Genomic DNA, 25,999 nt, shown 5'->3' with positions numbered 1-25,999 from the left:
TATGTTTTCCATATATGTGAAAGTATTGGAAACAGTGACAAATAGAAAACTATAGTTAAACATGGTGGATCTGCCACCCGACACTGCATCTTCATTTTATAGACAGTGTTTTGTCACATGTACCATCTACATACCATCCTGTCACTAGATTACTTTTAAAGCAATCCAATATATCAGAACACCGAATAGGTGGTTTTACAGCTAGACGAGAAAGTAGAAGCTAATATGAATGGAAATGAGATAGTGTGTTAAGCTTAAACAGTACTTGTATTAAGATAGGGATTTAAGAGTGAAGATTTTATTTAATTAAATTTTCTTTGCATGGGATTTTTACATTGATTGCTATGGAAAAGAGACTTCTTTGGAGCTGAGAAAATTCTAGTTTTCCAATCTTGAACCATCAAACTGGCTATGTATTCTTGACTGAGGCTTCACACTTCACTGTTCCTATATGAGGGTAGAAAATCCTTTATCTTCAAAAGCCAGAATGTTTGCTACATAGGCTAGAAGCCACTAACTTCTATGAGAAGGATCGTGTACACCACCTCAGAGTCCATGTCCTCTGTACACTCCTCTCCCTTCTTGAGGGCACCATTGCAGTATAACTCCCCAAAATTCTTTCACATGTTAGGAATTAGCCAAATATCTCTTAAATTTTATTGAAATATCATAAAAATGTCCGGCATGTATAAGGCCTAGTTAATCTAGGCATTGTGTGAGTTACTATTTGTCATTGCTGCTGTGATAAAACACCATTGCCAAATGCAACCTGTAAAGAGTTTAGTTTTTGCTTAGGTGACAAAGGGAAAATCCGTAAGGTCAGGAAACATACAGCAGCTAAATCAGGAAGTCTAGAGATCATATTCACCCATACACAGGAAGCAGAGAGAGAGAGAGAGAGAGAGAGAGAGAGAGAGAGAGAGAGAGAGAGAGAGAGAGAGAAAGGAAATAAGACTAGCCTATAGATACTCAAAAGACTCTCAAACTGATGTACTCCCTCCAGCAAGGCTACACCTCCTTAAGGTTCCATACAGTGTCCATTTGAGACTAAAGGCTCAAATGCATGTGCACATTAGCCACATTTCTTTCTCAAATCAGAACAGGTTTTAGGAAAAGACGTTGGATAGAATAATAACACAAAGTGTTTGTTTGTTCCTATTTCCTAGTATAAAAAGACAACAGAGGCAGGCCTCTTAGTTTCACCCAAAATCAACAGAATAAAAGATTGAACTTGGTGTTTCAATATGGGTAAGAATTGTGTATAGATTCTCCCTGGTCCATTTCATTTAGCCTTAATGGAATTGAAATAAAGAAGCAGAAAATTTTCATTTCTGGAGGTAGATTTTAGTGTTTAAGGACAACCAGGACTCTCAGATATTGGTCTACATTGATGGTACATGTGTGTGGGTATGTAGCTCTTGGTCCAACCCAAATATTCATAAATGTGGAATCTTGTTTTTTATAGAATTTCATGGTTTTCATGTCTCCTGACATCTTTCCTGTACTGTATTTATTTACTTCATAAATAAAAGTGCTATGTTTGATTATGGCTCAGAATATTAGTTGATCCAATTATCTTATATATTAATACCTGTGATGACTGAGGTAGAAGAGTCTGACCTGTTGTTTGGGGCAATAAAAACAGGGACTTCATATTCTATAAAGCAAATAGGGAACATTCCAGATGGAAATAAATTGAGTCCCGTTCTATCTCAGTGGCTAGATTTGGGCCTTTTCTCTTCTCTGTCAGGCCCTTGAGGTTGCTGCGACCCAGGGCTTAGGAGACAGGATACCTAAATCATCTCTCTTACTTTCGATGGAATGTCACTTTAGGTCTGATGGCCTTCTATAGTGGAAGGTGCCACTTCCTATGGGCTATGTGACAAGAGAGCCATCTATGTGGGTTCTACCTTCAGTGTAATCCTTGCTATTCCTACTGTCATTTGGAGTCGCAACTGTGAGGACCACATGTTACTTTGTTATTTTTCTAATATTACAGGAGATGGAGCCACATATGCCTCTGTGCCATCGCATCCCCTGGTACTTTGTGTCAGGGACCACAGTGACCTTTGGGGTAAGCAGCATTTTGGAGTCCTTTATCATTTCTATAAACATAGTCATTTATGGACCACAGTTATCTCCACAGCTCTCTGTGCATCAGTTCTCAGATCATTCCTACAATGTTCCATTCTTCCTACATTGCCTATCCCTCTCATACAATGCATGCCGTAATTTGCATAGATTTTTCCTAATATTGAAATTTGTAGAAAGATACGGTGGGGAACCCTGACTTCACAGCCCTTTCCTGTATGTCTCATTGACTGATACCTTGAAACCAAAGATGAGTGTCACATTCCTCTTGCAGTCTCTGGTTAGTGTTATCAACATTATTCATTGGCCTTTACTTCCCTTAAAGTATCTATACATGTTATTGAGCAATTGAACTATGAAACTTCATTTTCTTGTTGAAATAAGCAGAATAAAATCTGAAGAAGACAACTTCTGTGTTGAGGAAGTTGCTGGCTTCTCTCTACATCTATAGTTAACACGTTAATTTACCAATGAGATATTTTCATTTCCTTCCCCTTCCTACTTTGTGTACGATTTACCGTTAGCCTTTAATTTGGGAATTAAATGAGAATTTAATTTAATTTGGGAATTTTAATGAGGGAATGTCAAGTGGAAGTATAAACTATTTAAACTACAAACTAAGTATTGTACTACAAATTAACTGTTGTAGACTGTGGCTTAACTTCTCCAGTGTATAAATAGTATACTTTTAAACAGTTGTTATTAAAATATTTTTATTTCTTGAAAGAGTTGGTTGGCATATTTTTTTAGGTTACATAAGAACTTTTAGAAGAAAAAAAATGAATAAAAAGGGGTTACAGATAGGCACCTCAAGCTCAGTTCTGGGAAATTAACAAGGAAGCATGGTCCTAGAATGGTTGTTCTGTTTTAGTTTTTCTACGTATCAGTCAATTTGACTTGCTTTGTCAACTTTATTAGAGTTTCCGAGTCATTGAATTGATATGGAGCCACATTGCTTTGCAAAATACAATGTATATACAATGAGAACTATGTCACTAAAGTCTAGTGTTCTGGCAGATTTTCCCAGAAAAGGAAATTCATTTGTGGCCATATAGTCTCTGGTTCATGATCATTTTTTTTATTTTCTTTACAACCTTAAAAGATAATTTATATTGATAAAAATAATCTAGGTAGATAGATGATAGATAGATAGATAGATAGATAGATAGATAGATAGATAGACAGATATACAGACAAAGGATAAATGATAGATGATAGATTGACTTCAAAAGCTACATCAAAACATACCAAGCCAGGAGTAAGATTCAGAAATATGGTTGTCATTTGTAAATGCTGTGAGAAAATGAATGAAATAGATGAATGTGTAGTCATCTCTCATATTGCTGTGATGGAGTAACTGACAGAATCAACTAAAGGGAGAAGGAGCTTATTTTTATTTTAGTTCACAGTTCAAAGACATACCCCACCGCAGCAGAGCACATGTGGCAATGGGAGCATGAGGCAGCAGGTCACGTTGTATGCAGAGTCATGAAGCAAAGAGAGATGGATGCTGGCACTCCGTTCATTTTCCCCTTTATATTTCTGCCCAGATCTCAGGTCCACAGAGTGGTGTCACCCATAGTTAAAATGGCTCTTTCCACCTCAATTAACTTAAACTAGATAAACCCACCCACAGACACGTCCAGAGCCTGTCTCCTGTCAAGGTGACAACATGTTCCATCACAGTTATTCCCTAGTTTATGCTTACCCCATTGCCACCAAACAGTTTCTTTTTAAGCCTTCTACTTTGTCATGTCCTATCTGTTGCCTCTATGGCAAGAAAAATTACTTTGTCCAAAGAGCTGCTGTGCAAATATAAGAAAATAAGGAAATGGCATATCCAGTGAGTCTCGGTTCTCCCTTCAGATGGCCCTCCTCCTTAGCAGTATGGTGTCCATTATCGTGTACCGCCTATCAGTCTTTGCCATTTTTGCCAGCTTCATGGAAAGTGAAGCCACCCTGCAGAGCGTGAAGCGCTTCTTCACCCCGCAGCTGGCCACTTCTCTCTCTGGATCCTGCCTGAACTGCATTGTCATCTTGATACTGAACTTTTTTTATGAGAAGATATCTGCCTGGATTACAAAAATGGGTAAGCTGGCCAAATTATGAAGAGTGATTTAGACACGAGTTTCAGTCAGCATTGCACCTCCATCTTTGACCCCTATCCCATGTTGTTGGCATCTGAAGGGTGCTCTAAGTAGATCCACAGCTGATTTTTAAGACTCCTTAAGGGCCACATTCAGTCATTTCATAATGGAAGCAAGAAAACTCTAAAGAGTTCGGGACTCCTTGGTCATTTTTTTGAGGGTTCTTATTTTAACATTCCCTGGGTAGAGCTAGCTGAACCCGGATAAGAATCTACACTGTACTAAAATCATGAGATTGTCTGATTTTGTTCTTGAAAGGTATTTGCTTCTGGAATTCATTCTGAAATAAGAAAAGAAATAACAAAAGCAAAACACTCATCAGTCCCTCTTACTTGAATCCAGAACATGATACATGTCTGTTTAGGCAGTAGCTGTTGCAATCTAGATCATTTTCTTGTTGAAGTTTTACAGTTTCTCCTGAAATGGGAGGGTGGTAGAGTTGTAGGTAAAGCAAGGACTTGTTCAAGGAATGCTGCAAAGGGCACCAATGCTGCACAAGTTAGAGATATACCAGACTAGCCACATAGCAGACAAGGGAATCCCTTCTCACAGCACTCCTTGCTACTACCCAGGCCTTATATTCCTACCACTGCTCCACACAGAGGCAGGAAGAGCATTGTGCATGCACTACTTGGAAGGAGTCCTTGAATCATCTTCAAATTTTGAGTTCTTAGTCAAGTTTATATCCTCTGTACAAGAACAAGTGAACAAATCATAGAAAATGAACTTCTCTTACAGACACCAAGTCATGAATTTCTTTAGTGAAAAGTATTCCTGACTTTCCGAGACATTCTTAATGAATGCAAGTGAGCTTCCTCAAAATGGAAGATTATTGTGTTCTTAAAATTATTTTGTCCTACTTCTGAAAGTGTCATTGGCAGTATCTGGGTGAGCTGTTCTACTGAGAAATTATCACCTCATGAAATAAAGTGGTTCCCTTACTCATTGGGCTCCTCACAGTACTCTAATAGGCTGTGAAGAGAGTCTAATATTTGCTTATCTTTAGAATTTGTTAAATTACAAACTGAGACTGCATTTTTAACTAAGGAGAAAGAAATCACATGCTATCTCTGCCAGCATTTGCAATCAGAGTTTAGTTTATGAGAGGAAAGTGTAATGTAATTAGAACCATCTTAACCCTTGGCATAAGCTAACCTTGTTTCAACCTGCTTGACCACAGACAAAGGAGAGAGAACCATGATGGGATTTTTCTGTAGTGTCTAGCAGTGATAGGGACAGGTACTTCCAGTCCTGTAGACATTCAAATTGCACATTCAGACTGTCCTATTCCTAGAGAAATTCCCACCATTGAAATGTAGTGGTTCCTTCCCAGACTTTCACAACTGTGGGATCAACACAACATGACCAACAGAAAGCTAGCACAAGCACACAACTCTTTAATATTTGTCAATTGAGGTCAGAGTGAAGAGCATTTTCACACATTTTTAAATGGTATAAATAGCATTCTAAGTATAGCATTCAAGGAAATGCATTTATCCTTGATGGTTATTATTGGCAGAAATACCTCGAACTCACCAGGAGTATGAGAGCAGCCTCACTCTGAAGATGTTTCTCTTCCAGTTTGTGAACTATTACTCATCTTGCTTCTATGTGGCCTTCTTTAAAGGGAAATTCGTGGGATATCCTGGAAGGTACACATATATGTTCAACCTATGGAGAAATGAAGAGGTAAGAACTCTCTTCCAGGTCAAATGTGTGGCCTCAGATAATTAAGACCTGCCTTTCTCTCTACCACTAACTCAGATATTATCAAGTTGTAGAAGTCGATACTGACTCCATTGCTGGGAGCCTGTCTGGCATCTGTTCTCTCTCTCTCTCTCTCTCTCTCTCTCTCTCTCTCTCTGGATGGCAGCCACTGAGGGTGTAGCATTGGCGGTTTGAGTGGGGACAAATATTGGTTTTGTGAGAGTAAAAGTAGCTTACTATTAAGAATATTTATTTACCTTTCTAAACTCTCCGTTATTCTGGAGCAAGAAACAGCTGGTTTCAGGCAATTAACACCCGCAGTTTAATGTGTGTGCACTGTGCAGGGAGGCAGGGGAGGCGGTGAGTAAAGAAGTGATTATTATGGCTCTTTGTTCTTTTCTCTATAAGTCTTTTCACTATTTCACTATTCAGGTAAGAGATTTGGAGTTCCATAACTCCTTGAGAACCAGGAAAAGAATGTCAGGCATGCAGAAAGAAAATCTCTTACATAGGCAATATGCACAGAAACACATACATTCATAGACACACACATTCTGGCTGCCTCTAACCATTTTTCTCATCAATTCCATAAGTTTCCATGTATATTTACACACACACACACACACACACACACACACACACACACACACACACACACACACACACGTGGTGAATGAAGATGAAGCAAAAGCCCCCAAGAGCAAGTTTCACTAAGCAAGTTCCAATGCAGAAAAACTCACTTCAGATGAAAGATAATAAACTTTGTTCCTCAGAGGAAAAAAAAGTTTGTTTTTATTGCTAAAAGTAAGAAAAAAACCCTAAGAAAGAAAGGAAAAAACCTAAGAAAGGAAAAAAAACTCATCCTCTTTATTTCTGGAAGAAGAAAGGCTCATCTCTTTATTGGTGAAATTAAAAATTATTTTTCTTTTTATTGCTGAATGAAAGAAATCTTGTCCCTTATCATCATCATTCTTAGTTGTTATACTTTCTCAGTAGAATAGATCACATGGTTTTCCAAGTGATTTTACAATCCAAAACAAGTTCAGCACAAGTTCAAAACATTAATTCAAGTCAATAAATTGAATGAGGAGTTTCAGCAGGAATGTTTACATGTATTTCCATTAAGACTAGTACCTAATTAAACATTCAATATCTGTCACTAGCTTCACAAGTTCAATAAAGGTTTAAAACAATAATTCTTATGTCATAAGTTAGCACAGTTTTGTCCAGATACAAATCATCTGCCTTGTGTCTCATTAATTTTGAAGTTTTGTACAGATAAATCCAGGCAACATTTTATCTTCTGTCCTTGAATTTACAGAAAATTGTACATTCCCAGTTTATTACCTTTAGTTATCAGATAATGGTCTCACAGATAGCCTAGAAGGATTGTTTTTCCTTGATTGTAAATATGTTCGAAGTCTGCTTTCTATCCAAGTGCAATTAGCCTGTGACACATGAAGATTTTCAAAACTCTAATTACAGCTTTCATACTATAGAGAGCTCAAAATTACTTGTATAAATTTAGGAATTCTATAGAATCATTATTAAAAAATATGAAATCATCAATTTGTCTACAATAGCATTCCTACAAGAGAGTACATTTTCATTGATCTGCACAAAATCTGTCCAATAAGGTAGGCTAATACCCAGGAATTATTAGACTAAGTTAATAATGACAGGAAAGACATAACAATAATAAGAATCAATCCTGAAATAAGATCTCTGAAGGCCTTGTTTTACCCATCCCAGCCACAAAAACAATGGACCATATCTAGAAAGTCACTCGTTAGTTTTTAGCCTATCCTAGATGGCTCCTAACTCTCCATCCATTGATCAATTTTACCATCTGTTTGAGTTTCCTTTGAGCAAAACTTGATATGGAGCCTCTCTTGGCTTCTTTTCCTGTTACTATGATAAAATACCCTGACAAAACCAACTTAAAGGATAAAGAGATTATTTTCTTCTCACAATTCAAGAGAACATCATGGCAGGAAACTCAAGGTACCAGAAACTTAAAACAGTTGTTCAGATCTCATCCACAGTCAGAAATCAGAGAGCAATGAATGCCTGCTGCTGTTCAACTTCCTTTCTCCATTTATACAATCCAGGATTCCATCTAGGAAATGGTGCCACCCACGGTGGGCAGGTCTTCTAACTTCAATTACTAACATAGACATGATCCTCCATATGTATGTCCAGAGGCTCTTTGCCCAGATGATTCTTCTACACCCTAACAGGTCGACACTTGACACTATCAAAGAGCCTATGTATGGTTTCACAGTAAATTATAAAGTAAGTAGAATAGGACTTTTATTCTTTATAAAGCATTCAGCAAAGGTTCACGAATCAAGGAGGGGCTTTTCTATGGTTCATTAGACATGACCAATGTTTCCCAAACTGCTCACATGAAAATTATGCCACATTTTAACCTAGCCCAGACAGATATAAGGATTCATATTTTTTGTTGGTGTTTTTTTTTTAAGAATAAGACTATGAAGTATGTATCTCCAACACAGTATACAAATGGACGTGATGCAGCTACACTGGTAAATGGTCTGTAGGACTGGTTGGCTCCTGAATTCCATTTCTGTCTTGCCCAGCCATATTATAACTCTTGGTTGTAACTTCTTGAGTTTCAGATATTCCAGATGTTGCAAAATTCTGTATCTCCTCTTCCATCTTTGTTTTCTCTCTTGTTTTGGAACAGTGTGGTCCTCCAGGCTGTCTGATAGAGCTGACCACCCAGCTCACCATCATCATGATTGGGAAACAGATTTTTGGAAACATCCATGAAGCCTGTCAACCGTACGTATGACTCACCCATTTGCATATTTGATTTAAATAGGTACATGAAAATGGGTGTATTTATTACTGCCATATTATCTTTGTCAGAAAAACATCTAAGCAATCAGAAACAACTCATGTTCAGTGACCAGTGCAGGATGCCTTCGTAATAAAGGCTTTGGTTGTATGGTTGTATTTATTTTATTGCATGGCCATCAAAGCTTTTTTTTTAGTTTTATTTTCAATGACAAATGACACTTGCATATACATATTTACTGAGTGCAATGTGATGTTTCAGTTTTTTTTTTTTTTTTTTTTTTTGGTCCCCCTTTGAGACAGCATCTCACCATATGGCCCTGGCTGACCTGGAACTCACAATTCACAGAGATCCATCAGCCTGGAGTGCTAAGACTAAAGGCATGAACCTCACACTGTGTTGAGCTTTTAAATGTGCATTTCTGCTGCTTGAAGTGAAGCCGTAAAGATTTAACTGGGGAATCGACATATTAGATTCTCAGTTGCTTATTCTACATATTTCATATTATACTTTTGTAAATCAAAATTTTAATATAGAATTTGTATTGGTTCTTTGAGAATTGCACATGTGCATATAATGTACTCTAATCCTATTCATATCCTATTCACTCTGCTCTTCCTTCAACTCCTCTAAGAGCCACTATGTTCTATCTCACCACCCACTTCTAACTTCCTCTCCTCTCTTTCACTTGTCTTTTGCTGTGCTCCATTAGTTCAGTTTATACTGTACATGTACTAATGAGTATATGACCATCTATCAGAGGTTAGTCAACCTACCAGGGACCACAGCTTTAAAAAAAAAAGATTATCCCCACTCTTCAGAATCTATCAGCCAAGGCTCATGAACACACGCACGCGTGCGCATGCGCGCGCGCGCGCGCACACACACACACACACACACACACACACACACACACACACACTACTTCATGCTGGATGTTGACTGCTTTGAGGTTGTGTTTAATAGCCATAGGGGCTGGATGCATGAGTACATGAGTCTTGTCTTCTTCAAAAGACACTGCTTCACCCTCTTCCAGTTCTTCTGACCTCTGGTTTTTACAGTCTTTCTGCCCTCTCTTACCAGATGGTACCTGAACCCTGGGATGTTGCATTTAATTGTAACTATTACTAAGCATTGAACCTTTGAAGGTTTTTTGTTTGTTTGTATTTTAATCCTTATATTATCTTGTACAGGCATAGAAACACTAGGAAACTTAGGTCATTATAAAAGAATTGCTCCCTACTCCAAAACCACAACAATAATGAACACATCATATACATGTATATTTATGTACATAAATTTATGTGTACATAAATATACATATACATAACATAAATGTATATATAACTAAAATACCAGCTGATCACCTTCATCAGAAGAATATTTCCGCCAATGAAAAGAGAAAGGATAATAAAGGCCTCAATCTGTGTGTGGATATGACACTCTTTTAGAAGCAATCTGAAGGCAGGGATTTGATTTACTTCCTATTTATTGTATGAAATTGAAAACATTAATGGATAGAAATGGTGTGTTTCTGGACTGAATAACATAACATAGTAAAACTGTCTTTTTTCCATATGTTGGCACATGCATAAATGTCATGAAAACATCAATATTATTTTCTGTATAGACAAACAGATTCTAAATATTATGTGGGAGGTTAAGAAACTAGAGAATAAAGACAGAGTAATTATTCCACTTGATTTTAAAGCTCAGTAAAAATGAAGAGAGTATAGGATTGGTGACAGAGTCGTTCTATAGATAATAGGGAGAAATGAAGATGTCAGAAATCTGTGATATGCAGCCAGAATACAGCAAATACAGAGGCGTATGCCAGCAGCAAACCACTGAATTGAGAACAGGACCCCCGTTGAAGGAATCAGACAAAGGACTGGAAGAGCTTGAAGGGGCTCGAGACCCCATATGTACAACAATGCCAAGCAACCAGAGCTTCCAGGGACGAAGCCACTACCTAAAGACTATACATGGAGTGACCCTGGACTCGGACCTCATAGGTAGCAATGAATATCCTAGTAAGAGCACCAGTGGAAGGGGAAGCCCTGGGTCCTGCTAAGACTGAACCCCAGTGAATGTGATTGTTTGGGGAGGCGGCAATGGGGAGGGTGGGGAGGGGAACACCCATAAAGAAGGGGAGGGGAGGGATTAGGGATGTTTGCCCGAAAACCGGAAAGGGAATAACATTCAAATGTAAATAAGAAATACCAAGTTAATAAAAAAAATATAAAATTAGGAGGTGCAGCTTGACTCTGGAAAAAAAAAAGAAATCTGTGATATGTACAAACATAGCTAATTTATTTAAGGACTGGTTGCAAAAATAATAAAAAATTATATTAATTGATAAAACAAGTAAGCTTTCACTTTAGGAAATGTTGAAGAAAATCAGACATCCATACACAAAATATAAAATTTGATTTGGGGCAAATTTCAGTTATTCAAAAATAGCTTTAAATAGATCATAGGTGAATGATTTTAACAGAATAGAAGTAATTAGTGTAGAATTAAGTGTAATTACCTGTGCTGTGGGAATCCAGAAGTCCCTATGGAAAGGAGCTCAGAGAGGATCTGTGGGATTCCTAAGTGTCCCCACTCCCGGACCCTCTGTGTGCGCTCCTATCCTTTCTCCCTCTTTTTGTGTTTCAGATTGGATCTGAGCTATATATAAATAATTATTCTTATTCTTCCTAATACACTAAGCTGCAGCAGTCCACATGATAATGTTATTTATCCATTCATCCATCTGCACATATCAACTGTCTCTTTCGGGTCTTATTTTTCATTTGCCTGATTAATTAACATGAAAAGATGGCTCTCGGGCTGTGTGTGTTTCCTTCGTAGATGTACACTTGTTCATGCTGTTTGATGCATTTCCTACCTGGCTGCGTATCTTTTTTTTTTTTATTTTTTAATTTGTAGTAATGCTTCAAAAGCATTAGCAACCAGTTCTTGTTTTCTTCCTCTTTAGGTATTGTGTAGAAAATATGTTTTATCATAAATTTTATCTTTCTGTTTTTTAGTAATCTCATGAGGTCACTCAGTCATGAGTTACCTGAAGCATCCCTGTGTTTCCATTTGCACTGCAGGATAAATAAAATGCCTTCTTGGAGTTACCATGAGGCGGTGCTTGGCCATCTCCCCATCGTCCGTCCCCATTGTGACACCCGAAAAATGTTTCCCAATATTGCAAAGCTTCTCTGGCAAAATCACTCTGGTTAGGAGCTACCACTTTAAATGCATAAAAGTGCAGAGTGTAATGCATCCCTATTGTCTTGGCTCTTTGATAGATTTTGTTTTGGGTTGTTTATTTGTTTTGGAAAACTGTGAATGTGGTTTTTTTTTCTTCTACTCCAAAAACGTAGTACCTGAAGGGTCTACCATCCAGCAGCAACACATTCTGTTTAATAACCACAACCCATCGCTTGTTTTATTTCATTGATTTATTTTTTTCATACCTTTCATTTGAATATGACCTTGCAATTTCTCACTTTGGTTTTTATTTCAAATGCCCTTCACACTGATGAGGACATGTGCCTCCGTTCTGTTGGTCTCTTTTAATCAGACTGCGCTAACTTGGTTCTAGGATTATCTGTTAGAAGCAAACTTTGGAAGGTATTTGATACCAAGTGCTTTTGTGTTTAATATTAACTCTCTCAGCATGTCTGTTGTACTGATTAATTTGCTAGTTAAAAAATGCAAACTTATTCCTTGGCACAATCCAACACTATTATAATCTACCTTATATGGTATAGAGTCTGGTTGTTTAGTGTCTTGTCATATATTGCACTTACTTAAATCAGCCTCTGCTTTTCCTTTCATGTACATTTTCTGTTAAATCAATTTCTCACTTCTGTAAATGTTTTCTGAGCATTCAGAGGCATGGAGATTGGAAGTTGCCCCAAGCCCTGACCACCCCTCTTAATACGCTCTATTTACCTAACTGTCTTTGAGTGAGCAGGTACAGTGGGAGCTGCTTGCCTTCTCTGCACCACCACGTGTGGAAAAAAAAAACTATACTAGGTTTTCATTTGGACGTTATCTCCTATTGTGCTAGTTAAAGGTACTTAACCTCTTTTTCTGATAGTTTCCAGACTTAACACACTGGCCCTCTGTCTTCTTTCTTTACATGTCAACTTTTATCCTTTCTGACAGCTTGATTTTTAATTGGTGGAGACGCCGAAGAACCCGGACCCACTCTGAGAAACTGTACAGTCGTTGGGAGCAAGATCATGACCTTCAGGTTTATGGACATCGTGGGCTGTTCTATGAGTACTTGGAAACAGGTAATTTCCAATCATGGTTCTGAAGCACCATCAACACTAATAAAATGAGTAGTTTTCATCTCTTGTAAGTTCTTTATGGATGGTAGATGCTTGATTTTATTGAATGAAAATGATAGATGGATGGATGGATGGATGACTAGATGGATAAATGCATAGATGCCTGGTGGGTATAAGATCCATGTATGTAGACAGATGAATGATGGCAGATATATGAATACTGGGAAATGGAAGGATATGTAATTTTGTGTATGTATAGGTGGGTGGTAGATATATTGATGGACAGGTAGATAGATGGATAAATGAGTAGATGAATAGATGGCACATACACACATATGGTGGATGGGTATATGGATAGCATAAAGATGGATGAATGAGTTGGTGGGTGAATTAATGGCAGAGATATGTATGGATAGCAAATTAATATATATATATGTATATATATATGTATATATGGTATATATATACATATGGATAGCAGATTGATGGAAGATACAGGGATGTGTATATGTATTGGTGGAAAATAGGATGTTATTGAATAGATGGGTGGATGGATAAGTGGAGAAAATGGTCCCATTTTTCTTTGTCCTCGTGATTAAACAAAGAAGGCACACTGAGTTGAGATCTTAGATGGCTGGTGCTTAAGCTGCTTGTGTAGTCTGTCATGGGGCGCTTCTGTTCAAAGACATCCCCTGCCTTGCCAGAGCTATAGAGGGCAGTTATGTACTTACTATCAAAATCATGGTACAACAAAGGAGACGATCCGAAACCATTGCGTGATTGCTGTTTACCAGATATGCTTTATACTTCATCTTAAAGTCTGTCTTTCTAGTAGAAAGCATTTTTATCCTTCACGATAAATCAGCATTACCACAATGTATTTTATACTGTATGGCCTTGGTTAGATTATATTGTATACATCATTGCATAAAGAGATGGGAAATCTTATTTTATGCAGCTTAGGTATTCAATAAGTAGCTATCACTTTATAGGATGATAAAATGGAATTTTTCTCACTGTATGTTTTGAATGAATGTATATACACAGGCAGGAGAGGTTGGTACTGACATAAAGATGTAAAATACTTATAACACAATTAGCTTCTGTGCATTGAAAGCCAACCACAGTGAGAGTATTGAAAACTCTCACTTATTCTTTCAGTCATGAGATAATTGGGCAGTGGACTCTGGCTATCATTATTTTTGGTGTTGAAGATAATAAAGCTAAACAGAGTAACTAGTATTGTGCGTGAAAATCTGAGACTGACACCTTGAAAGCCCACACTGCCTCTCCCTCAGGTTATTTCTTGATTACTTAAAAAGCAAGGAGGGGTGACTAAGTGTTATCATTCACTTCCTAACAAACCAGCTGAAAAGTGGTGAGTGTACAGGTGGCAGGAACTGGATGAATGGACCTTCTCTCTGCATCATAATGATGGATGACCCGTGTCTCTTTAGTTATGCAGTTTGGGTTTGTCACGCTATTTGTGGCCTCTTTTCCCCTGGCACCCCTGTTTGCTCTCATGAACAACATCATGGGAATCCGAGTGGATGCCTGGAAACTGACAACTCAGTACAGGAGACCTGTCGCCGCGAAAGCTCACTCCATAGGTGTCTGGCAAGACATTCTTTACGGGATGGCCATCCTTTCTGTTGCAACTAATGTAAGTGTGCCTCTTTCCAGGGGATGACTTTGCATTTGTTTTTGTATCTGTTGGGGCGGAAAAGTATCAATGGTACATAACTCACGCCTCATTGGCACCAATTTCATCACAATGATGGTTTGGAAGGACAAGCTATCCTAAATGTTATTTTCTTAAAAAAAAAATAGGAATAAAACTGTACTTTCCTCTTGGAATTTCATGATGTTGTTTTCCAGATTGCACCAATCTAGGCAGAAAAATCAATGATAATGGGACATGCTTGAACAATGCAGCCCTGGAGTGATTATACACATATAAACATAAATTTATTTGATTTTTAAAATGACATTTTACAAATACTAGTTTTATAGCCTTCATATTTATCAAAATTATGGGGTCTTTTCTTCAAGTGAAGTTTTACTGAGATAATCAAAAGGAGATTTGACAACTGGGAATTGGGATTTATTTTGGAAATAAATATATAAAGGAAACATGGTTGAAATTGTAAAGCTTAAATACAATATGAACATGGAGAAATGAGCTAGAGAAACGTTACAGAAAAATTCTCAGCTGATAATGTTCTTTAAAAACTAAGACAGGAAAACATCCCCTAAGCATCGGACTTCAGCTGCCAAAGGAAAGCTCAGAGACACAACACATGAATAGAAGCAGTAAAGAGATAAAAATAAAATTAATCATAGTCAACCTAGAAAATAAAAGAATAATATATACAAATACTGCATGAAACAAGAGCTAATTTGTTGGAAAAAATAAACAAAAAGAAAGCTCCAAACCGTGGAAACTGTGAAACACTGCTCTGTGACAGTTTTTAAAAATCTGTTTGAAATTACCAATTATGAGGAAATAATGTTGGACATACTCAATAAGCAACAGAAATACAAATTATAACTCATTGCCATAGAAGAACAGAAAAGGGTTTTTTATGGTTTTTTTTAATCTTTTTTATTTAAGAACATGGTTATTTTACTTATTTGCATTTCAAATGTTGTCCCTCTTCCAGGACTCCCCTCCACAAATCCCCCTTCCCATCCCCCTCCCGGCTGCCTCTATAATGGCACTCCTCCACCCACTGAGCCACTGGAACCCCACTGCTCTAACATCCTGTATGCTGGGGCATCTAGCCTCCACAGGACCAAGGGCCTCCCCTCCCATGGATGCCAGATAAGGCCATCCTCTGCTACTGGAGCCATGGATCCCTCCATGTGTGCTCTTTGGTTGGTGGTTCAGTCCCTGGGAGCTCTGGGGGTCTGGTTGGTGGATGCTGTTCTTCCTGTGGGGTTGCAAACCCTGCAGTTCCAGAAAAGGGTTTTTAAATATATACCATTAAATGCACTGGTGCCAGAGTAGGTAGATGGTTCTAAGTGCATTCATGTGATCTAGAATATACAAACTATTTTTCTGATCATTTCACTTTAAAAAAAAATAGCAACCCCACAGTACGAAGCTCTGGAATTACTTGGAATAAGCTACGATCAAGTGTCAACCCATACTCCTTCCTTTCATTCATCACCCTGCTATAGACATACTCAACTCACAGACACAAGACACAGCTACACATAAGACATACAGAGAGACACAGTCATGAATACACATGGGTACATCCATACAGACATATACACCTATATGCTCATACACAAAGATTTTAAGAATATACAGAGACACACACAAATACACAAATACAAACAGAAATACACACGTAGATACAAAACCACACAGAGATACTGACAAATGAATTACCCTCTCCCCACCTATCTCTCTCCTAGCCCCTTTCTAAGGACAGTGGATGTGTCAATCAGGAACATGAGCCATGGCAAGGCCAAGGGCAAAGAACATGCTTCGGAGCAGCAAAGACATATAGGTTCAATTCTTGACTTGACTAGTTTGTAGTTATGAAATCTTGGAAGATTAATCCCAGGCTACCCATGAACCCTCGTGTGTTCTAGAGTGGTGTTTGAGTCATCTCACGTTCATGTGGCTCACAAAAGTGGGTTAGACTTTGAGCACTGGACTAAGCTTATCATCTTTCTCTCCCTTTGTCCATCAGGCCTTCATTGTCTCATTCACATCTGACATCATCCCCCGGTTAGTTTACTTCTATGCCTACTCAAAGAATTCCACAGAGCCCTTGAGTGGATACATCAATAACAGCCTGTCAGTGTTCCTGATAGCTGACTTTCCCAACCACACAGCGCCCATGGAGAAAAAAGACTTCGTCACCTGCAGGTCTTCTTCTGTCTAGGTTTTAGCACTATACTTTTAATGTCTTTCTTAAATTGTCTTTTTCCTAATGTGTGTCCTACTGTCTAAAAGGTTTACTTGAGACAACACATTTCTTGGGTTGATACCATGTATCAGTTCTGGAATTCACACATTATGCAAGCTGACAGAAGGTATAAAACGAAAGGACATTATGGATAGAGGTCATATTCTTTTTAAATAATTTCCTATTCTTGAATTATACCTGAAAATATTGTTCACTGTCTAGCCCTTGATCCCTGGACGTCATTTGTAACAACTTTCTATCAGTCAGTATAGTTATTTAACTGAATTTTACCATTTATTCTCAGAAAACATACTAATAAATGGAGAAATAACAATATATGATATGCAAATTATATATAATTAATGGAGCCAGTTCACTAGCCATCATTTCACTTAAAGGTTTTCTTCAGCATAGAATGTGTGAGGTGGGACATGTTAACTGTTACTACCATACTCAGTGTATCGTGTTCTGTGAGGATATTTATACCATAGAATATAAAAATAGTTTTCAATACTAGGTGGATTAATAATAGAGATACATAGATGATAAATGACTAATGGAGATGTACAAGAAGTTTGGTAGATTAATGATAAATAGAAAATAGATGGATAGATAGATACCTACATACATACATATGTGCATACGTATATAGGTACATAGATATATAAATTCATAAATATGTAGATAATAGACATAGATGGTATAGATAGATAAATAATGATGATATATTGATAAATATGGAGATGATAGATGATAGACAGACATAGTAAAGATCAAGAAAAAATATGATAGGGTCATTGATAGATGACAGATAAATAGGCAGATGATATAAATATATGATAAATATAGATATTTTCATAGATATATGATAGACACATAGATTGATAAGCAGAGATAGTATGTGATATATAGATGTAGAAATATATAAGATACAGAGTAGATAAATCATAAATAGATGTCAATAGATATCAGACCAATAGACAAATGCACACATATGTACAGACAAAGACCTTTAATCTTAATTGCAACCTCACCCTGAACTCTTCCTTGAGGATGCTGATAAAGCAAGAAAACCATTACAGAACAGTCAGAAAAAACAAAACCACTGATTTCCAGCACACTTGGATACTAAGAGATTGTGGCTCAGTGTTCAAGACTGAGATCTCAGTTGTCTGATTGGTATCCTCAGTTTGTAAAAGCTAGACTGAGTTTTAAAGGACATCAGTCTGGCATCAAACAGAGTCTCAGAGATCGAGTCAGATGGGTCAGATGGGAAGAGGATTTTGACAAAATTCCATGGTCACTTGCTCTCTGCTGAGAGAAGTTTGCATTAGACTAAAGAAGTCCCTCTGGTTTATCTCCGACTAGGGATGTACTGTAGGTAAGAAGCACAAGCCTGGAGCTGTATGAATAGGAAAAGGTTTAACATTATCTGTTATTTTCTTATGATCTGCATTGGCACTCAATCTCCTAAGAGCAACAATCAAAACTTATGCCAAGTCTCTTTATTAAACTTCCCTTAAATACCTGTCTGTCATCCATCTGTCATCTGTCTATCTGTCATCTATATCTATCACCTATCTACCTATTTATTACAGATTATCTATCTCTCTACCTACATGTCTACTTGTTTATCTACCTATCATCTATCAACTATCATCGGTATCCTAGATTGACAATCTCTCCATTATCTGTCTATCATCTATCATATTTATCTACAATTGATCATCTCTCTATACCTAGGTGTCCACCTACGTACGGTTCACTGTGTTCTTTTTCCCTTTTAGGTACAGAGATTATAGGTACCCTCCTGATCACGAGGGGAAGTATGGCCATAACATGCAATTCTGGCATGTCCTTGCCGCCAAGATGACCTTCATCATAGTAATGGAAGTAAGCTGACCTGGATTCCCCCATCTCTTTCTTATCTCTGTCTATTGTGCCCTTCTCCAAAATAGCTGTCTGTGAACACACCTCTCATGGAGAAGTTTGCTTCTTCACCTTTCTCTTAAAGAGATCATTCGTTGTCATAAGTTGTAACGTCCCCATGGGAGTTGGTTACTCACACACAATCGGGAAACACACCTTGGCAACAGCAATATAAAGGCAATAGCAGCAAAGTGAGGAAAAGGCTACTTTTTTAGAACATGTGCACTGAAGGCTCTGTGCCACAACACTCCTAAAGTTGTGTCTACTAATTTTTTATCCTTAATTTTGACAATCTTGAAATCAGTATTCAAACTTTCAACTTTGAAGTTTTTAGTGTGAGGCTATAGCTGTAGACATCTTAGAATGGCATGTCACAAACAAGATCACACTTGACGCTGTCTTCATATATAAACCATCGTCTTCCTCCTGTCCCTCCAAATAATAGTATATATATGCATATGTATGTGTATGTGCATATGATGTATGTATATGATTTATATGCTTTCCTCTTCTGAAGTACAGAAGTCTCAAAACCCAATAGCTTTGGCTGAGTTAGTAGCCATGCACCCTTGATCTGTATCATTTCAGTTCATCAACAGCCTTTATTAATGTCTTTTAGAGTGACCATTGGTGAATACTGCCACAGAAATGCCAAAGGGACACTTTAGAGCATGCTGGTACCTGACTTATTCACTAAATAATACAGTTTTGATATTTAATAGCTCTCAACTCCGAAATAATGTATTCATCAGAGTTTTACCTAAGACTTTAATCAAAACTTATATGCTATAACTTTATAAATATTAGTCATGTTTCTTTCATACAATATGCTTCAAAGTATTTCCCTACTTAGGTTTATGTTCTCTCTCTCTCTCTCTCTCTCTCTCTCTCTCTCTCTCTCTCTCTCTCTCTCTCTCTCTCACACACACACACACACACACACACACACACATCAGTCTTCTAGGAGTAAACTCTTTTCAGCATTCCCCTTGGTTTGCTACCTAATTTTTTTGCATTCATCTTTCAGGAACTCTGTGAAGAAAAATTACAAGTGGTTTGTTTTTGAAATATTGAATATTGAAAAGTTTCCTACCAATGCTACATTAGTTTGTTCTGAAATTAAAAGCCTAAGACTGTTTGCATTATTTTTTTTAACCTTAATTTTGACAATCTTGAAAATCCCTTAAGGCATTGCTCCATTTTTGTCCAACGTCTAATAAGTTATGAAGTACAGTGCCGTCCCATCTCCTTCATTATTAGCGGCCTTAAAATGAATAAACTCTTGGAATTCTGAAGCTTTACAAACATGTTATTCCCTATTGGACCACATGGTTGTTGCAGATGCTGACTTAATCACCTAGATCTGAAAGCACACTCTTCAACTTCGAAAGTGGAGTGCAAACAAAAACATCCTTTCAAACACTTCCTTCCTCTGTTGCATCTCTGATACAATGCCAGTCCTACCTCAAATTTCAGTGGTCATGTTTTCTTACCTGTAAAGAGATAGGACTGTGCCTTGGTTTTCTTTCCTCTTGACTCCTGTTTGTTTTGCCCTTTTTCTTTCTTGATAGACATTTTATTGCACAGTGAATAGGATTGCCCATTCAAGAGTCAGGGAACTAAAAGAATGATATAACACGCTCAGTGTGTGGAGGTAGTGAGCCTATCTTTCATTAGAAACCCACTGTCTTAGAGTTTCCATTGCTATGAAGAGACAGCATGACCATGGCAACTCTTATAAAGGCAAACACTTAATTGGGACTGGCTTAATGGTTTCAGAGGTTTAGTCCATTATCATCATAGAAGGAAGCATGGCAGCATCCGGGCAGACTTCTCCCCCAAGGCCATACCTCCTTATAGTACCACTCCCTGGGCCAAGCATTTTTAAACCACCATGCCCACAAAAGTTCAGTCTGTAGTTCTACTGTTCCAGATGGGTCAGGGCAGAAAAGACTTTGAGGCCTGGCTGGTATAAACCAGTGTTGGGTCCTTGTTTTCAATTCTGCCCTACACTAATGTCCACAGAAGGCCCGGCCTCTTCATTCCTGAAAGTGTTCTACTAATCTAAAATAAAATGGCTGCTATGCCTTAGGTTTGCACATCACACTACGTCACCAATTACACGGTTGAGTGTGAGCTTCCCTTTTTAAAGGAAATTGGATTATTTTAGAGGTTTTATTAGGTTCTTATAATGGGACACAGATAAAGTGGAGGATTTTTAAAAAAAAAATAGCCATGATCCATTTCTCCAATTGGTTATTTAAATGTAAAATAAATATACATTTATTTAATTCCATTGTTTGTGGGAAAATTACAGGATAAGCCCATGTAAGAGCATGCATATATGGGTACACATAGGTGCGCGTGCACGCGCGTACAGATACACACACACACACACACACACACACAAATATGGTAAACTTGGTGTTTCCTAGGTCCAACAGAATTTATCAGTTTCTCAGGGGACCTGTAATGACTCCTTGCCAAATTCATGTTGATCCTAACAGTATGTCTGATTGTCTCCTTTATCTCTTTATCTCTCTCCTAGCACATTGTGTTTCTGTTTAAATTTTTATTGGCCTGGATGATACCAGATGTTCCTAAAGATGTCTCGGAGAAAATCAAACGAGAAAAGTTAATGACTGTCAAAATAATCCATGACTTTGAGCTCAACAAGTTGAAAGAAAACTTGGACGTTGAATATGGTAACATCATGAAGAATGTGTCAGTAAACAATAAATCCCTGAAGGCCAAAACTTCAGTCTAATCCACACACAGGTGGAGAAGCTTTCTGCACTTTCTCTGTCCACGGTTGCCTCTGCTTTTTGGGCTGGATGCTGGAAGCCATGTAGCCATTTGTTTTTCTTTCCTTCTTTTATTTTTAACTCAGTGTCTTTATGCACTTCAATAGAGACTGGCAGTGTGCTCTCAGAAGAGAATGTAGGCTGGCATCATCCACTGGGTGATTCCAGGACCCTCCGGGGTCCTATACACAGTTATAGGCGGAGCCTGTGGATTCGGCATACGGGACGTCATGGATTGTTGCTACCTAGATGAAACCATGACCTGGGGGATCAGGTGCTCTGTCACTACCCAGGGCAACTGTACATCTCTACCGTCAACTCTTGAATGTTTCCTGTCTCCCACCAGACAAGAAAAGGATTGTTTCAAAGAGAAAACGAGCAAAGAGATCCACCAAGTCACAAAACATCTGCTGTTATAAAATGCACAAATGAAAGCGAAAATCAGAAGTCTTGGGAAATCTCACCTACTAACAAACACTGGGTAAAAAATGATAGGAGCAGTGTGCTCTTAATGATGTCGGGTGAAAGGTAGCTTCAATCAGAATCCCAGATAGCCTTTCCTAAAGGTTGAATTCCTTTCCCTATGAGACTAAATGAATTTTTATAAAAGACAGTCAAAAGGCTCTTAAAGGTAGTGTTTCCATTCTGTTGACTGCTTTCAACATCATGGTGGCTGCAGGTCTCGTAAGTGCAGGTATTGTGTGAAGTCAGCGTGTCTTCTTAAGAGTTAAAGAATTCAAGACAACACATAGAGAGTAACTCATTTGATTATAAAGTGGAACTTTTTAAATTTCTCTGAAATGCTGATTTTTGCATCATGAAGCCTTTTTGAGCCCTATCCATTTGTAGAAGTTGGGCACAGTTTACAAAATGTGACTCTTTTTACTCTAAACAAACTCCAAACCTTGTAAGTTTACAGTCTTTTCATGGGCTACACTGCCCTTCAACATCTAGTCCCTTCTTTCTATGCCCTTGACATATGAACAATTGTCTAAATGACTGTTGATTTGACATGATACAACATTTCAGATGTCAACTTGTCTTCTCTTAGAGAAACTGTCAGTGTTGTGAGCACAGAGTTTATCATCAAAATAATCAACAACGTGAGAAGGTGATAGGTAGGAAAAAGTCTATTTGTTGAATGATCCCTTCCACACTTTTGGCTATGTGGATATACCTCGATTCTTGTCATTGGTTCAGTTAATACGGTACCACTCATGTGTTTGCATATAACTTACTACTGGAGTGGGAGACATAGTCCAGCTACAGTATAGTCTAATCTTCAGATTTAAATTAGAATTCAGCTATAGAGGAGTGTTTTTTAAAATCACATACATACAAAAAAACTGATCACAAGATTTTTTAAAAGTAGTGTTTGCTTACCAATAACACTATTTCACAGCATAGCTGATATCACAGTATTAACTAACTACTGATAGACATTAAGTATCTAAAACTAGGGATTATGGATATTATAAAAATGATAAAAGAGTTAGCACATCACATTATTGACAATGTTGATTTGTCACATACTAGGTAGATTTGTAAACATGTTTGGGTCACTTGAAATTATTTCATAATTGAGAGATAATTTTGTTCTGTGGAGATGGTCAACATAAGACAACCAGTCGTCTTGAGGATGATTCTATCCACAGGTGAGGTTCTTGTAGCCTATCAAATCACACTCTCACCACCGTGCTTGTCACACACACAGTGTACATTGCCTTCTTCATGGTGCTAATTTTTTTTTAAAGGAAGATTGTAGGTTTTCTTTTGTTTTAGTTTTGTGGCTTGAAAATATTATGAAACTAGACTGGAAGATAAGGCCAAAGCTGACTTGCAAAGCTGCCCCATACACTGCAGGTTCAAAACCTGCAAGGCAAGCACTGAATATCCAGAGTAATGATAGAAACGAACAAAGCTGGACTTTATCCTACAGCAAACACATCTGAAGCTTTATCTGCATCTTCACTTTCAAGTGCATTGTCAGATACATCACATTGGCCTTGTGATTTCCCACTGATCACTTTCCTTTGCTTTCATGACTCTGAGAAACTAGAGTCCCTTTCTGGAAAGTCTGTTAGCCAAAATCAGGTGTAGTTTGTTCCAGCAGAATTGCTTCGCTTCCACCGCCACATTGGTTGATGTAGCAATGTTAAGCTAGCTGCGACAGACACCTGATGTATGCTGGGCCAGGATGTGTTAATACCTCAATCAAACAGTTACGCTTCAATGCTAAAGCCCCAAACCACACAACTCATTTCAAAGTCGTCATCATCTTCATTCATTCTTTTACACAAAACCCAAAATCCTTCACGCCACTTACTTTAGGCATCAAAAGAAGGGGGGCTGTCATTAAATGAAATGGTCTGAATTTGGCAGTGTTTCTGGACTCCTGGATTCCACACCCTCCCCGCCCTTTCATCGTCAAGAGGAAAGACAGATCTGTTTCCTCTGAATATCATGTGGGATTCTTTAGGATACAGCTGTGGGTAAGAATAGACAAATCTCTTCTCACTGCTATGCCAGTTAGTAAGGGTGAAATAATATCTGGAGAAATTCCAGGTTGACAATTAGTGTGTGTCAAAAGAAAGCCTTTACTTGCAGATTGTGTTTGTAGAGTCATTGACTCCGTGCTCCAGCAATAATGGCACTGGCCATTCAAAAAGATAACCCATTACTTTGGACAAACCTCTCATAGTTATTATGTAATTGAATGATGCCATGAAGGGAGGCATTGGATTGCCAGACTTTGGACTCTGCCACAAGGAATCAATAGAACTATCGTGTTACTATTCTTGCAATTTGAATGTACTTTTCTGTATAGTAATTAAAGTATGTCAAGTTATTTCAGCACTTTGTAAAAGTTAATGACAACATTTAAAACATAATGTATAGTGTGGTCTAAACCGTGCGAGATACAAGCGCCCATTCCTCTAAATATGTCATTGGATGCAGGCTGCAGCTCTTCTGGTATGAGATGCTGTGTCCTGAGGTTAACTCGGGGTTTACAACCTTGCTCTCTCCTCCCGCCCTTTTCCCCTCCATTTCACCCCATTCTTGCTTCCATCATTTTTCTTTGCCTCCCTCTCTCCCTCCCTCTCTCTTTCCTTCCTTCCCTTTTCCTTCCTGTATTTCCTTCTGTTCTCTCCTAAAAGGAGGATGTGGGTATTCAGAAAAAGTTGTCTTTAGTTATGGACCTCCGAAGCCAAATCACTTAGTGAGTAAAGTAGCAAATAATTTCAAATATGTTGACACAAATATCCTTTTCATTTCTCTCCATTTCATTATTTAATAACTTCATTCGTTCCCTGTACTACAGCTTTTTCCTTCTCCCCGTCTATTTATCCTTTCAAACTTTGAGGGCTTTGCATTTTAAACCATCTTAGTTCATTTAGTGCTGTCTGTATCAGCTTGAGTTTAGAGCTAATTTCTTAAATGAAGAACTTTAGAGAAGGTTTTTCATGAAATATGTTGTTTTTCAGACACTTCTGAGCACAGCCACATACAGGGTTAGCTCAGAATGTCACTGTATCACCCTGAAAGGGCAGAGTCAATTAGGAGTAGCTTAATGGGTGCTGAAAGCACTTTGACAGAGACTGCCAAACAGGCAGCCTGGCCTACCTTGAGTTGCACAAAGTCACTTAGGATCAGGGCAGCCAAGCCTCCACAGCTGTTCTAGTCCTGTCCCCTCCTATCACATCCAGAGACTCTCAGTTGAACAGATTTATACCTCTACTTCCCACTTATTAAAGATATTATATTCACTACATTCAACCAATATATTTTTAAGGCCAGAATGCTCAGAAGTCAAATGATTGCACCACATCCTTAGTACATTATAGGTTGATCATAGGATCATACAGGATGTAAATGATGAAGCAAAATTCTAAATATTATGGGGAAGGCATTTCCTTTGAAATTACAGTCTGGGATAAAATGTACCATCAGGCATGGGCATGAAACAGCGGAGCTCCTGAACAGCGGCCTTGTGTCTTCTATTGCTTATGTCAATCTGCAACCAAGTTCCACTTATGGGAATGGAGGGCTCAGCAGGAGGGGACATAGGGGAGAAAAGAGAGCAAACAAACTCAGTGGATTGTATGTTCGTCATACCATGCTGATCTTCAAGAATAGTCACAAAAAGAAACCTTAGCTGCTTTACTGCCATCTGCCATTTTGGCAAGTAAGATCTGGTTACATTTTTCATCTATGTGACAAAATACCCAACCAATGCATATTACGGAAGGTGGGATTTACTTGGGCTCACCGCCTG

General features: G+C 38.0%; 1 protein-coding gene across 1 annotated transcript in view; it reads left to right on the top strand.

Moving 5' to 3' along the window:
* Nucleotides 1–21,805, top strand: part of Ano5 (anoctamin 5) — a 53,421-nt gene extending 31,616 nt beyond the window's left edge. Inside the window, exons 10-18 of the mRNA XM_032895124.1 lie at nucleotides 2,000–2,074; nucleotides 3,958–4,180; nucleotides 5,758–5,927; nucleotides 8,656–8,753; nucleotides 12,937–13,067; nucleotides 14,522–14,727; nucleotides 16,772–16,950; nucleotides 18,778–18,883; nucleotides 21,468–21,805. Of these exons, the coding sequence (XP_032751015.1) occupies nucleotides 2,000–2,074; nucleotides 3,958–4,180; nucleotides 5,758–5,927; nucleotides 8,656–8,753; nucleotides 12,937–13,067; nucleotides 14,522–14,727; nucleotides 16,772–16,950; nucleotides 18,778–18,883; nucleotides 21,468–21,686 (1,407 nt within the window). The 3' untranslated portion in view covers nucleotides 21,687–21,805. The remainder of the gene's footprint in view (nucleotides 1–1,999; nucleotides 2,075–3,957; nucleotides 4,181–5,757; nucleotides 5,928–8,655; nucleotides 8,754–12,936; nucleotides 13,068–14,521; nucleotides 14,728–16,771; nucleotides 16,951–18,777; nucleotides 18,884–21,467) is intronic.
* Nucleotides 21,806–25,999: the final 4,194 nt, after the last annotated feature.

This window comes from Rattus rattus, chromosome 2 (genome assembly GCF_011064425.1).
Source record: "Rattus rattus isolate New Zealand chromosome 2, Rrattus_CSIRO_v1, whole genome shotgun sequence".
Taxonomy (NCBI): Eukaryota; Metazoa; Chordata; class Mammalia; order Rodentia; family Muridae; genus Rattus; species Rattus rattus.
This window is presented reverse-complemented; position numbering and strand designations above follow the sequence as displayed.